The sequence below is a fragment of the Anarhichas minor genome, unplaced genomic scaffold, assembly GCF_050575085.1.
Source record: "Anarhichas minor isolate MPS153535 unplaced genomic scaffold, ASM5057508v1 ptg000024l, whole genome shotgun sequence".
Taxonomy (NCBI): domain Eukaryota; kingdom Metazoa; phylum Chordata; class Actinopteri; order Perciformes; family Anarhichadidae; genus Anarhichas; species Anarhichas minor.
In genome coordinates this window covers 3274306-3289775 of record NW_027466470.1, presented here as the reverse complement: position 1 = coordinate 3289775, position 15470 = coordinate 3274306, and the positions used below count along the sequence as shown (strand labels likewise).

Below are 15470 nucleotides of genomic sequence, written 5' to 3'. Positions count from 1 at the left end.
TTGCGCAATGCAAAGGTGACCCAGACTTCGCAAAATGTCTACATTACCACTGGATCATTCACCAGCAGACGCTATGTGCAAAAGTAACCGGCTTTGATCATGTGATGATACAAAAATATCAGAGATGTGATACCTTTGACTTTCAAATGTTGAAACAGATTAACAGAAATACAAGTTGCATGTTTAAATATATATGTGTAGCTATACCATCATTATTGTGGAAATCATTCTTAATAATTATTGTGAGGAATAATTAACTGACATGTGATCAAACAGTCTCTTCAGATATATTATTATTATTAAGGTGATCTGTGCAACTTTGTTATTCAGGAAGTTTGTATCAAATAAGTAGCCCTTCGTACTACTCGGTACCCTTGAAGTAGCTCTCAGTTTAAAAAAGGTTGGTGACCCCTGCTATAGACCAATCTCTAACCTTCCCTTCCTCTCTAAGATCCTTGAGAAAGCAGTCGCAAACCAGTTGTGTCACTTTCTACATAACAATAGTTAATTTGAGGGTTTCCAGTCAGGATTTAGAGAGCATCATAGCACAGAGACAGCTCTGGTGAATGACATAATTACATCAGACAAAGGACTTGTCTCTGTACTTGTATTGTTACACCTTAGTGCTGCTCCTCTTCCTGGAATGAAGCACAGCTTGATAACCCCTCCTTCTTCCTCCTGCTCTCAAACACAGCCGGCTCCACTCTGTCCACATATCTCCTTGTTCCCTCCCCTTCAGATCTACAGTTTTAAAGATGGTGTAACCAACATGGTGGTGAAGCGATAGAGCTGACAGCCTCCATTCACTGAACAACAGGAAGTACATGCTGATGATTCACTGTAAGCTGAGGCTGATTTGACTCTGTGTAGTATTTGAACATGAGGTCAAAACACACCGTTGAAAAGACGGACAAACCAAAACTCTGACGTCTAGTAAACGTTGGTTTCATTTCCTCATTCATTCATTCTGTATCAGTGTGTCTGACTCTGTGAGAGGAGACGGAGAGAAAGTCAGGGTTTGTTCAAGAAAACCTGCCAACGAGCAGCTTAACTGACTCAGAGTTTTCACTAAACCTGTTTTCTGAAACAGGGCCCTGATGGTTCGCTGTAAGTCTCTGTGTTCACTTTGTGAATAGAATAATATTGTTAGAGCCATATTTTTAGTTTTGATTACAAATCATAATTTCTCATTTTTGCTAATATATTTGTGTGATTCCTTCAATTTATGAACGAAGGTTACATTTTGGATTCTGTATAATTACTTTTCTTTAGGAACTTCCGTGATTAATCAGATGAGGATCAGCTGGCATAAGAGGAAGGGGTGGGACTGAGTCTCGAGGGTTGGTTTCCTTTGTGTGGAACGGGGCATCGGGACAGTCTTTGACCTCACGTTTAACAGACTATATTTTGCTGTTCAATTTGTCAAAAGAGAAAATAAAATCAATCAAGTGACGGCAAAGAAAGCAGCATCTGCAAGAGTCATTATTTAGACGGTTCAACGTGTGAGTCAGAAACAGAGCCCCGTAACGTGGCTCAGTTCAGAGGAAGAGGAATCAAGAACGGGCCACCACAAATATGAACCATGACCTCTACTCCTGTTAGCATACATCCCCCACTGCTTCTTCTGATCAATTCATATAGAGCTACGTATTAATTATAGGAAATAACAAATGTAAAAAAGGTGTTTAATCTTTATTTCACTCCATCCAAATATCCAGTAGCTGATTTCAGCAGACTTGGGCCTCAGAGGCTGACGTAGAGCCAGTGTTGTCTTCATGGGAAGAGAGACTTGTTGAGGTAAACACAGAAATGGAGGCTGGAAAGAGGCTGCACATGCACCAACCAAAGCAGATGAAGCAGCAGGGCTGGAGGAAGCATCACATGTCTGTCCTTTTATAACAGCTAGTTGTTCATGTGTTTGTTTTCTTCTCCCCAGTTCTTCACCAGGAAGTCAGAAAACAAGATGACAACACTGAAGAATGAAGCATAGTTTTTTCTCCTTTAACGTTTCTGAAAAGTGTGAATAACATTGAAAGTCTAATTGTTATGAGCTGAGCGCATGGACTGTATATAAGAAGGCTGAGTGTCATAACTGTTCTTACTGCACGTTGTATTGACAGATAACACACCCGGCCTCTCACATGAAGCTACACTTGTGGAATGCAGTAGAGCCTGAAAACTCCTCCCTGTGTCTCCTGCTCTCAAACACAGTGAGCTCCACCTCATCAAGGTATTTGCTTGTTCCCTCCCCTTCACAGGTCTGAAGCTCTAAAGTACAGATATAAACAAGATGTTGTGAAATGAGGGAGGTGATTCATCATTCACAGTAGCAAGAGAACACACAGATTGTTTCTGTTCAGAGAAAGTTAAACTATTTGACAGTCGTTGTCACTGAGAGGTGAAATGGCGCAGAAAGGAGTTCAGCCGGATTGGGAAACCTTCTCTTGTTCCATCTGTCTGGATCTACTGAAGGATCCGGTGACTACTCCCTGTGGACACAGCTACTGCATGAACTGTATTAAAACACACTGGGATGAAGAGGATGTGAAGAAACTCCACAGCTGCCCTCAGTGTAGGCAGACCTTCACACCGAGGCCTGTCCTGCTGAAGAAGACTGGACTCCAAGCTGCTCCTGCTGATCACTGCTATGTTGGACCTGAAGATGTGTCCTGTGATGTCTGCACTGGGAGGAAACGGAAAGCCATCAAGTCCTGTCTCGTCTGTCTGGCCTCTTATTGTGAGAAACACCTCCAGCCTCATTATGAATCCCCTGTCTTTGAGAAACACAAGCTGGTGGACCCCTCCAAGAAGCTCCAGGAGAACATCTGCTCTCGTCACGATGAGGTGATGAAGATTTTCTGCCGTACTGATCAGCAGTGTATCTGTTACCTCTGCTTAATGGATGAACACAAAGGCCACGACACAGTCTCAGCTGCAGCAGAAATCACTGAGAGGCAGAGAGAGCTGGAGGTGAGTCGACTAAACATCCAGCAGAGAATCCAGGACAGAGAGAAAGACGTGAAGCTGCTTCAACAGGAGGTGGAGGCCGTCAATCGCTCTGCTGACGAAGCGGTGAAGGACAGCGAGAAGATCTTCACTGAGCTGATCCGTCTCATGGAGAAAAGAAGCTCCGATGTGAAGCAGCAGGTCAGATCCCAGCAGAAAAGTGAAGTGAGTCGAGTCAAAGAGCTTCAGGAGAAGCTGGAGCAGGAGATCTCTGAGCTGAAGAGGAAAGACGCTGAGCTGAAGCTGCTCTCACACACAGAGGATCACAACCAGTTTCTACACAACTACCCCTCACTGTCACCACTCAGAGAACCTACAGACTCGTCCGGCATCGATATCCGTCCTCTGAGCTACTTTGAGGACGTGACGGCGGCTGTGTCAGAAGTCAGAGATAAACTACAGGACGTTCTGAGAGACAAGTGGACAAACGTCTCACTGGCAGTGACTGAAGTGGACGTTTTACTGTCACCTTCACAAGCAGAGCCCAAGACCAGAGCTGGATTCTTAAGATATTCAAGTGAAATCACACTGGATCCAAACACAGCATTCACAAAACTGTTATTATCTGAGGGGAACAGAAAAGCAACATTAATGAGTGAAGAACAGTCTTATTCTAGTCACCCAGACAGATTCACTATATTTCATCAGGTCCTGAGTAGAGAGAGTCTGACTGGACGTTGTTACTGGGAGGTGGAGTGGAGAGGAAGAGTTCATGTAGCAGTCGCATACAAGAATATCAGCAGAACAGGGAGATCTGATGAATGTCTGTTTGGGTACAATGACAAATCTTGGTCGTTAAATTGTCACAACAACAGTTTTACATTTGTTTACAACAAGATCCAAACTCCCGTCTCTGGTCCTCAGTCCTCCAGAGTAGGAGTGTACCTGGATCACAGAGCAGGTATTCTGTCTTTCTACAGCGTCTCTGAAACCATGACTCTCCTCCACAGAGTCCAGACCACATTCACTCAGCCTCTCTATGCTGGACTTTTGATTTATGGTTATGTTGGACACACTGCTGAGTTCTGTAAACTCAAATAGTCAGAAGTGATTTAATGAACAGTAAATTAATTTCTGTGTTTTAATCCTGAAACTCATTTTGTCTCCATCATTGTCGCTTAATTGCTGATTGTTCTTCAGCTGTCAATCAAACATGGTGGGCGGTGCTTTGACATCTTCTCATTATTGTTGTGTAAATGTTTGAGTGTCTTTAGGTGGAGCTCCTTTCTGTGTCTGTTTAGCCATGGAGGCTATCACTGCTCATGATGATCTTTGTTGACCTGAACTGATATTTCTCTTCATGAAAATGTAAACTGCTCTGAGGTTTAAATGTTTGATAAATATTAGTATTGATGTATTTGTTAGTTGTTGTTTCTCTTCACTGCATGGCTCTTAAAGAGAGAAATCACCAGAGCTTCTTTTATCAAAGAGATTTAGTTCTCAGCACTCTTTGTAAAGATTTCTTTAAGTGAAATTAAGTTTATTTTCTATAACAGATTAAATGTTGTTCTTGTTGTTTTCTTAATCGTTGTACAAAAGAGGTACTATGATGTATTATATAACTAATTATTATCATCATAATCAATAAGTAAATCATTCATTATTCTCTTTACATAACTGAGATTCTGGTCAAACAAATAGATGATGAGGATGAAGTGAATGTGTTCATGAAATCATTGAACAAGAGTCATTGAACAGACTTTACTGATGGGATGTGAACAAACTGAAGGTTTACATGATGAATAAAGTATTTCTTGATTCAAGAATGAACAAAGTCTTTTCTTCTTGTCTTATTTACAGGGTTTCATACAAAGCTGATGGAGAAAATGTGAAACTAATATGAGAGAATAACTGAGTCAGTTTTCCTCCTGAAACACCACAAAGTACAGAGTTCATGTTTAGAGCAGAAGAACATTAGTCAGTCAGTCTCTGTCCTTTAAACTGTCCTCACTAAAACATCTTAGTCACAGAGAAATGAGCAGAGTTTTATATCACGTGTCGCTTCTTACAACCAACATTCTGTTTGTGCACTTAGTCAATAAAGAGGATTTATTACACAGACATGAAATAATATATAAAGATAGTGAATTCATTTGGTGAAGTTTGGGTGTGAAGAAGTTGTATTGAGTCCTCCTCACACACATGAGACAACAGATACTGATGAAAGGTCAGAATGAGGTCATGTTGGTTCAGTGTTTATCTGTCACCTCACAGCCAGACCATGTTGTAAAGTTTGAATCCAGACTCGACTCAAACTTCTTGTGACTCATTTTGTCCAGGGTGAAATCTGTGGACCCAACAAACAGCCTGCTGAGCTCAAGAGTTTCTCTAATTTATCCTCAGTTAGTGTGGCACTGGCTGTTTGAGAACACAGGGAAGTATTAGCCCCCCCCTATTGTTTTGAATTCAGTAAAGCTAAGGTCTCAGAAACATGTACTATGTCTTTGTCACTTACCTGTATCATGCTGTCATTAGGTCTTTCACTGGGATGTGTGGTTATTGTATTTCTGCTAAGCCCACCATTGTCAGCAGAGGGCGCTCTAGGCAGTATACTGAGCATCAGTAGCTAACGGAAGTAGAGCAGAAGAAAGCCGTCAGGACGTGATGAGCGAAGTGTCATCAGAACAGAGAGCGCTTCTCACCTGACCTCATGTGTTTTCATATATTTACATGTAAACTGACTTTAAACACAAACATGTTAGATATAACATCTGTATTCACTTGAGAAGCCTTAGTAACTATTAAATAAAGACATTCCGTTGTGGTCCGTAAAGAGTTTTTTTCGCGCTTCTATTTTTAAAATGGCGGAGCTCATTGAAATAATTCTGACATTCCGTTGTGGTCCGTAAAGAGTTTTTTTCGCGCTTCTATTTTTAAAATGGCGGAGCTCATTGAAATAATTCTGCTGACTAAAGCTAATCTAAAAGACAGCCCGGTTCTATTAGAGCTGAAGTTCTATATATATATATATATATATATATATATATATATATATATATATATATATTATTTGAGGGAATGTTTATAGCAACGTAGTTAAGGAATGAGTCAGTGTCAGGCTGGAGAGCTAATTACATGTACTGCTATTTGAATGCTAATCTCTGCTAGCATGCTAACGTATTAGCTTATGTTATTAATGCTACATGCTATCCCTCTAAAGCAGGGGGGGGGGGGGGGCAATTACTTTTCCCAAGGGGCCACATGAGAAACAGGGACTGTTGTGGAGGACTGGACCAATAGACTGAACTCAATCCTGCTCAATATTATTCCACCTCTTTAGAAAAAGCAGTAAATTGTATGGTTTTGATGAGCTGTGAGTGGTAAGAGTAAATATTATGATCAGTGGTGATATAAACTAGTATATTTGAGTACTGTACTCAAGTACAAATTCAAGGTGCTTTACTTGAGTATTTCCATTTTATTCAACTTTGTACTTCCACTACATCTCAGAGATAAATATTGTTCTCTTTACTCCACTACATTTGTCTAACAGCTTTAGTTACTAGTTACTTTGCATATTATAATTTCTCAAATCCTTCCAAACGACCCAAACTGAACAACAGTGTAAAGGAGTTATTAAATCCATATATGATAATAAAACACTGGCAGGGTTGACTGACATGTTTCTGCAAAATTAGTACTTTAATCACTATTGTTTGTCGTCCAATCACCTCATTTTCAGTTTTTCCGTTCAGTGCGAGAAATGTAGTCTGTGTTGATCTTGAACGAGTTCACTGAAGTCAGGTTGAATGTCTGAGGTGAGATGTGAAGGACAGCTGACAGGTGGTCGTCAGTGAGAGAGGATCTGGATCTGGATTTGTTAAACTTCATCACAGAGAATGTTTGTTCACATATGGAGGTCGATCCAAAGAGAACCAACATCTTCTGAGCATGTTGCTTTTGCAGCTTAGCTAGCAAAGCCTCAGATGTCCGTGTCCGCTCTGCATCAGTCAAGTGTTTGTATTTCTCCGTGTGTTTCGTCTCGTAATGGAGATTCAAATTGTAATCCTTAAACTCTGCGATCTGTTCTCCACAAACTAAGCACACGGCTTTACCTTTGACTTCAGTAAATAAACACTTGGAAGTCCATGTTTTACTAAAAACTCTACACTCTGTGTCAATCTTTCTTTTTTTAAACATAGGCTGACATTTTTAAAGATGTTAACAGCAAACTCACATCTCCCATAAGATCAGTTCACCAACACATTGCAGTGACGCTGCTGCTCGCACACATTCACTAACAAACATTAACTGAGAAAAGAAAACAGCAGCACTCTCCTTCAACATAAAAGCAATGCAGCTGTATTCTGTGCATGTTGCACACTTATTTATGTTTTATTTCTAATCTCCCGTTGACGTCCCGCAGGCCGGTCGGCAACAGCCAAAGGGCCGGGTATGGCCCGGGGGCCGTACAATGCCCAGGTCTGCTCTAAAGCCACGGGGTCAGATGAGAATGTTTTAAGCTATATCTTTTACAAAATAAGAGTTCAGTCAATATTCACTGTTGATATTTCTTTATTATCATTTCTGTGAGAAATCCTGTGAAAAGAGAATTTAGACTGGTATGGAAAGTAATGTGTAAGAGCCATTTTGTTATTGTTTTGTTTCATACAACCTCCCACCACTTGGGGGCGTAGTGCCGCTGTCAATGAGGCCACAGGTGAATATAATCAGTGGGGTCACTTGAGACAGGTGGTTGCTAGTGAGCAGAAGCAAACTGTTTTTGACCATGCGACATTTAATGAATGTAAATGTTAGGATTTATTGGTCTATGTAGAGGGAATGGATAACGACAGATACAGTGGTTGGCCTCTGTTTATGTGAGAAATAAAATGCCTATATTGGAACCTGGACTTCGTTATTTATGGCACGCGTCAGAACAAACAATCAGCAACCGTGGTGACTTTTTTGATGAGCAACAGGGTCACTACAACTGTAAACTTCCACTAAATACACATTATGTATTTCATATTGAAAATGATTTTAATGGTTTCTCCTACTTTTTCTATGTATGACCAAAAAGGACCAATTTTTTTTGTTTGTTTTACATTTCCATTGTTTTTCCATATTGTTTGTTTAACTATTTAGGTACTGAAGTAAATTTCCAATCCCATATTTCAATACATACTGCGGATACTTAATTAAATTTAAATCTATGTACATTTACAGCAGCTGACAAAGTAGTATTAACAGCGTTCATGATGTGAAGAACAGACAGAAGCCAAAGAAAACCTCTACTGACTTCTTTCTGCCGTTGAGCTTCGGGCTTTCTGCAGTCGCTCCGGAAGTGACGCTGCTCTTCTTCATCGCTTGTTTCAGGATCCTACATCTCTTCTTCCGGTGTTTCTTTTTGGCCGAGGAGAGCTGAGAGGAGTCTCCGTCTAAAAAGGAGTTAAGAAAGGAAAAATATGCAAATCACTTAACTTAGATTATTACTCCATAACCAGTAGTGGAAGAAGTTATTCTGATGTTTGTCGGTTTGTGAAACACAGCGTTAACAGTTGGCCCCTCCTCCCCGGCTCAACAGCAGGTGAAAGACAAACCCTGATTCACTCTCATGTCAGAACGAGCTTTGTCCGCTCGGCGTCTCGCCCCGCTGTGTGTCCGCCATTTTCATAGCTTCCTCTTGGATGCACCATTTCTATCTGACACCTGGTGGCTCAGTTTATTTAGAGGTTGACGCTCTCTCTCTGCAGAGTAAACCACTTCTAGTGGGTCAGAAGTGATCATTGAGACACATTGTTGTTATATGAGTCCATGCATTGTTTTTTAGGAAAGTCCTCCTCATTCCTGTCCACCAGTTTATGGTTGCTGGAGATTCATGTTGTTCCTGAGGAGTTTTCTCAGTCGTCACTCAACCAGTGAGTGACTCAGCTTTTACAACAGCTGGAATATTTTAACATCAACAACAAATGGAAAATGTGCAGATTATATCAGGTCCAGTCATGACGTCATGAAATGAATAAATGTGAATCTTGAAACGCTGCTTTGCATCAGAATCATATCTTGAAACTCAACTCTTTTGAGACAAATGTTTAAAAGTTGATCATTAAATATGAGAGAAAGGTATTATACGACAATTTAAATGTTTCATATTAGTTTAATTTGATAACTCTTTTGTCAGCCAGCTGTTTTTAAGCAGTAAAAGAAAACTGAACAGAATTAGTCTTTTGATGGCTTCATGTTTGTCTATAACTCTTCCTCTGAGGAGACAAGAAATATTTAACAACTAAAGAAATGAAATGTTTTCAAACGTGGAGCAGGTTTTAACCGAGGCTCTGTTTGTAAATGAGGAAACAAAGTTCACATTCACAGCGCTGCTCCTCTTCCTGGAATGAAGCACAGCTTGATAACCCCTCCTTCTTCCTCCTGCTCTCAAACACAGCCGGCTCCACTCTGTCCACATATCTCCTTGTTCCCTCCCCTTCAGATCTACAGTTTTAAAGATGGGTGTAACCAACATGGTGGTGAAGCGATAGAGCTGACAGCCTCCATTCACTGAACAAACACATGTTGTTCAGATCAGAAGTCAAAGCAGAGTCGCTTCTAGTGAAGTGAAACTAAGACAGTCGTTGTTACTGAGAGGTGAAATGGCGCAGAAAGGAGTTCAGCTGGATCGGGAAATCATCTCTTGTTCCATCTGTCTGGATCTACTGAAGGATCCGGTGACTACTCCCTGTGGACACAGCTACTGCATGAACTGTATTAAAAGCTTCTGGGATGAAGAGGATGTGAAGAAACTCCACAGCTGCCCTCAGTGTAGGCAGACCTTCACACCGAGGCCTGTCCTGCTGAAAAACACCATGTTAGCAGTTTTAGTGGAGGAGCTGAAGAAGACTGGACTCCAAGCTGCTCCTGCTGATCACTGCTATGCTGGACCTGAAGATGTGTCCTGTGATGTCTGCACTGGGAGGAAACGGAAAGCCGTCAAGTCCTGTCTCGTCTGTCTGGCCTCTTATTGTGAGAAACACCTCCAGCCTCATTATGACGCGGCTCCATTAAAGAAACACAAGCTGGTGGACCCCTCCAAGAAGCTCCAGCAGAACATCTGCTCTCGTCACGATGAGGTGATGAAGATTTTCTGCCGTACTGATCAGCAGTGTATCTGTTACCTCTGCTCTGTGGATGAACACAAAGGCCACGACACAGTCTCAGCTGCAGCAGAAAGGACTGAGAGGCAGAGAGAGCTGGAGGTGAGTCGACTAAACATCCAGCAGAGAATCCAGGACAGAGAGAAAGACGTGAAGCTGCTTCAACAGGAGGTGGAGGCCGTCAATCGCTCCGCCAACGAAGCGGTGAAGGACAGCGAGAAGATCTTCACCGAGCTGATCCGTCTCATGAAGAAAAGAAGCTCCGATGTGAAGCAGCAGGTCAGATCCCAGCAGAAAAGTGAAGTGAGTCTAGTCAAAGAGCTTCAGGAGAAGCTGGAGCAGGAGATCTCTGAGCTGAAGAGGAACGACGCTGAGCTGAAGCTGCTCTCACACACAGAGGATCACAACCAGTTTCTACACAACTACCCCTCACTGTCACCACTCAGAGAACCTACAGACTCGTCCGGCATCGATATCTGTCCTCTGAGCTACTTTGAGGACGTGACGGCGGCTGTGTCAGAAGTCAGAGATAAACTACAGGACGTTCTGAGAGACAAGTGGACAAACGTCTCACTGGCAGTGACTGAAGTGGACGTTTTACTGTCACATCCACAAGCAGAGCCCAAGACCAGAGCTGGATTCTTAAGATATTCAAGTGAAATCACACTGGATCCAAACACAGTCAACACAACTCTGTTATTATCTGAGGGGAACAGAAAAGCAACATTTATGAGAGAACAACAGTCTTATTCTCGTCACCCAGACAGATTCACTTCATGTTATCAGGTCCTGAGTAGAGAGAGTCTGACTGGACGTTGTTACTGGGAGGTGGAGTGGAGAGGAGGAGTTTATGTAGCAGTCGCAAACAAGAATATCAGGAGAACAGGGAGCTCTAATGAATGTGTGTTTGGATTGAATGACATATCTTGTGTGTTAGATTGTAACAAAAACAGTTTTATATTTTGGTACAACTATATCAAAACTCCCGTCTCTGGTCCTCAGTCCTCCAGAGTAGGAGTGTACCTGGATCACAGAGCAGGTATTCTGTCTTTCTACAGCGTCTCTGAAACCATGACTCTCCTCCACAGAGTCCAGACCACATTCACTCAGCCTCTCTATGCTGGACTCAGGTTTTATTATGATTATGGAGACACTGCTGAGTTCTGTAAACTAAAATAGTCAGAAGTGATTTAAGGAACAGAAAATTAATTTCTGTGTTTTAATCCTGAAACTCATTTTGTCTCCATCATTGTCACTTAATTGCTGATTGTTCTTCAGCTGTCAATCAAACATGGTGGGCGGTGCTTTGACATCTTCTCATTATTGTTGTGTAAATGTTTGAGTGTCTTTAGGTGGAGCTCCTTCCTGTGTCTGTTTAGCCATGGAGGCTATCACTGCTCATGATGATCTTTGTTGACCTGAACTGATATTTCTCTTCATGAAAATGTAAACTGCTCTGAGGTTTAAATGTTTGATAAATATTAGTATTGATGTATTTGTTAGTTGTTGTTTCTCTTCCACTGCATGGCTCTTAAAGAGAGAAATCACCAGAGCTTCTTTTATCAAAGAGATTTAATTCTCAGCACTCTTTGTAAAGATTTCTTTAAGTGAAATTGTGTTTATTTTCTATATCAGATTAAATGTTGTTCTTGTTGTTTTCTTAATCGTTGTACAAAAGAGGTACTATGATGTATTATATAACTAATTATTATAATCATAATCAATAAGTAAATCATTCATTATTCTCTTTAAAAAACAAGCAATATGCTTTATGAATATTTAGTATTTGACTCTGTTAATCAAACCAATTTACAAAATGGTTCCAATTAATAAAACTTTTCTCAATGTCAAAAAATCACATTTGCTGAAACTCTTCAGTAAATAAGTGAATTAGCCACAGGTCTCATCCACAGGTTTCCTTTGAGTCCTGATTGATGAAACTCTGAGCTTCATATTCTGTCTGTTTTCAATAAAACATCTAAATCAACATCGTTGGCAAGTTTCAAAGTTTGCTTCACCAAAAGTGTTCAACAACTTTCTATGAAGCTTCATTTATCCTGACCTCATTTCCTGCTCTGTGTTTTGAGGAGCCACTTATCCCGCTCGACTTTATCAGCTTTATGTTTCTACAAAGAAGCACTTTGTATCAAAGTGAAGTGTGAACAATAAAAATCAGTTTGACTCATTTAAGAAAACTCATGTCTGACTTTAAGAGAAATAATATTTATTTAAAGAAACAGACGATTACATGACTAAATGAGGAAACCTAAAATACTAACAACTTAACATGTGCAACAGTTAAAATGGTCTTTGCAACTGAAAACAGTGAGCAGCAACATGAACACATCACTCTACTCTGTTGTCAGCAGGTTCAATGTGCCGCTCTTTAAAAACACAAATACATTTCACTACTTGTTTAGTTTTGGTCGACTAAATGAATTATCAGTGAATTACTATGTATTCATGTAAATGTTTAACTGATTACAAGAATCATAATGACTTGTTTTAGGACACAAATCTTTATGTAACATATTTCATACCAAAACATTAATCTGATGGAAACTTCAAACTTATAAAAAAGGTTAAATGTAAAGTTTTAATCCCTGAGCCTCAACTCTTGATGCATATATCGAAGATGAACACATTTTTGATCACATGCATAGTTTATTGTTTAGTGTCATTTGGGCATAAACACAACCACGAACCTCCTCCCTCCATAGAGTCCGGGTAAGAAAAGATCACAAAATAAATATCATGCAGAAATCACGTAACTTACCCCGTAGATATATCCCCAAACCGTTGTCCTTTCCTTCAAATCAATCCTCACACGACCAGCTAAGTTTACCAGCGGTACCAGTAAACACAGGAATGAAGAAGCACGACAGCGCTCCAAACAAACTTTTACGCACCCGAGTAGCAAATCTCAATCCGACCCAACAAACGTAGGTTCCGATGAAAACCAATCTTCAGACAGTTTTTTACCGTTTAGCTGACCCAAACGCTGCGATCAAACAAATTCAAAACCGCACAACTAAGTACCAATTGCCAAAAAGCAGAAAACTACATGTTCCCAAATCTTACCTAGAAGTCACAGCACAAAACGAGAAAAAAGACGGACGAGCCCCCAATTTGTCACAACCTGGCTCCTAGGCTATGACAAATACGGCAAAGACACAACGATGGTTACGTAAAATATTTATTTTAACCAAATAAAGAAATAGTTAACTTTATGAAGCGTGTCAGTCAGTAACATCAGTAATGTCAACGTGGATGCGTGTGTGATAAAGTGTGTGTGTGTTGTCAGCAAAACCAAACATAACCGGCAGAGATCACTCCATGTATACCAGAGAGACGACCCGCGCGCCCAGGGCAACATTGGAGCAGGGCTTTATGCTCAAGGACCAGGTGCTCTGCATCGGTCAATCAGCCACGACTGCTGTTAGAGGCAGGGCCGTCACATGGTGAAGTGCAAAGAGCGTGCTCGCAAGTCTGTGTGGTGGCCTGGACTCAGCCAGCAAGTGAACGAAATGGTACTCAACTGCAGGACATGCATAAAGGAGCGACAAAATCACAAGGAGCCACTCATGTCATCAGAACGCCCTGAAGGACCATGGCAAAAGTTGGGGGCGGACCCATTTGTCCTGGGAGGCAAATCGTATCGGCTTGTCGTTGATTATTTCTCAAGGTATGTTGAGATTGCACCATTGTCTCACACCAGGTCCACCGACGTCGTTGGCCCTTTAAAATCAATTTTTGCCCGCCATGGCATTCCAGAGGTCCTGATGTCAGATAACGGATCACAGTTTTCTGGACAAGCCTTCACTTCCTTTGCAGCTTTGTATGGGTTTAGGCATGTTACCAGCAGACGGAGGGTTCCGCAGAGTAACGGGGAGATGGAACGAGCAGTTCAGACCGTAAAGAATCTACTGAAAAAGGCAGGAGACCCCTACCTGGCTCTGCTGGCCTATAGAGCCACACCACTACATAGTGGTTATAGCCCAGCTCAGCTACTCATGGGGAGACGTCTACGCACCACAATGCCAACTCTTCCTTCTCAGCTGGACCCTGCACTGCCTGACAGCGTCACGTTTGCTTCGAAGGAGAAGGATAAGGGGATATCAGATGCTGAGAACTACAATAGCCATGTCAAAACTCTCAGTGTTTTGTCACCAGGAGAACAGGTTTGGGTAACTGATGCAAAGTTATCTTGAACTGTGCTTCAGAACCACTCCACTCCAAGGTCTAACTTGGTGGATCTACCTCAGGGGGTGGTGAGACGCAACCGCCAGCACCTGATACCTCTAAACACATCTGCACGAGACAGAGGTTCTCCATCACAGCAACAAACTCCAGAGACTACTCCTGAACAGACTCCTGTGTCACCTGCTGTGATACCCCAAGTCACACCTGCAGAGACTCCTACACTCAGATCTAGGTCTGGGAGAGCCATCGTTAAACTTGTAAATGAAAAAGAAAAGTGATGTGGTTGTTGCTGAAAGAAAATAAATTCAGTCGATGTTAATTTTCTAAAAGTGCAGTTTTGAGCACTTGTGAAATATAAGGAAATGTATCTTTGGTTGAATAATCACGGAGGTTATGTTAACAATGTTCTTCTTTCCAGGATTTATATAGGAACAGACCTTCCAACAAAAGAGGCAGAATAATCCTCTGCGGTCTGAGGAGACAAAGGCAGTCTACCCTTTGTTCTCTGGAAAGAGGAGAAGTGGTATTTGTTATAGATGTATGTTGGTACATAGATGGATATAAGCAGCTGTACATGTAGGCACTTAGGACCCACAAGAATGTAGGTGAAGCATGGCAACCTGGGAGAGAGTCCAGTAACGTGCCTGTGGAATTAAGCAAATAAAGAGTTGAGTTAAGAGCAGTTTGCTCTCACGTACTTATATGTTTATTTCATAACACGACAAACTCTTTTGTCAAAATGTTTAAAAGTTGATCATTAAATAAGAGAGAAAGGTATTATACGACAATTTAAATGTTTCATATTAGTTTAATTTGATAACTCTTTTGTCAGCCAGCTGTTTTTAAGCAGTGAAAGAAAGCTGAACAGAATTAGTCTTTTGATGGCTTCATGTTTGTCTATAACTCTTCCTCTGAGGAGACAAGAAATATTTAACAACTAAAGAAATGAAATGTTTTCAAACGTGGAGCAGGTTTTAACCGAGGCTCTGTTTGTAAATGAGGAAACAAAGTTCACATTCACAGCGCTGCTCCTCTTCCTGGAATGAAGCACAGCTTGATAACCCCTCCTTCTTCCTCCTGCTCTCAAACACAGCCGGCTCCACTCTGTCCACATATCTCCTTGTTCCCTCCCCTTCAGATCTACAGTTTTAAAGATGGGTGTAACCAACA

The 15470-nt window shown here is 41.3% G+C and overlaps 2 protein-coding genes across 2 annotated transcripts; both read left to right on the top strand.

The window, feature by feature from the left end:
• The first annotated feature begins 2403 nt into the window (after nt 1-2403).
• LOC142956310 (tripartite motif-containing protein 16-like) lies at nt 2404-4780 on the top strand. Its single transcript, XM_076097834.1, has one exon. It carries the CDS (start codon nt 2404-2406, stop codon nt 4045-4047), a length of 1644 nt encoding a protein of 547 aa, XP_075953949.1. The 3' UTR covers nt 4048-4780.
• Nucleotides 4781-8386: 3606 nt separating this feature from the next.
• LOC142956308 (tripartite motif-containing protein 16-like) lies at nt 8387-12086 on the top strand. Its single transcript, XM_076097832.1, has one exon. The coding sequence runs from the start codon at nt 9597-9599 to the stop codon at nt 11274-11276; it is 1680 nt and encodes a 559-aa protein (XP_075953947.1). The 5' UTR covers nt 8387-9596; the 3' UTR covers nt 11277-12086.
• Nucleotides 12087-15470: the final 3384 nt, after the last annotated feature.

Bases quoted from the DNA above. Each gene is read 5' to 3' on its own strand.
- LOC142956308 (XM_076097832.1), top strand. From the start codon at position 9,597: ATGGCGCAGAAAGGAGTTCAGCTGGATCGGGAAATCATCTCTTGTTCC.
- LOC142956310 (XM_076097834.1), top strand. From the start codon at position 2,404: ATGGCGCAGAAAGGAGTTCAGCCGGATTGGGAAACCTTCTCTTGTTCC.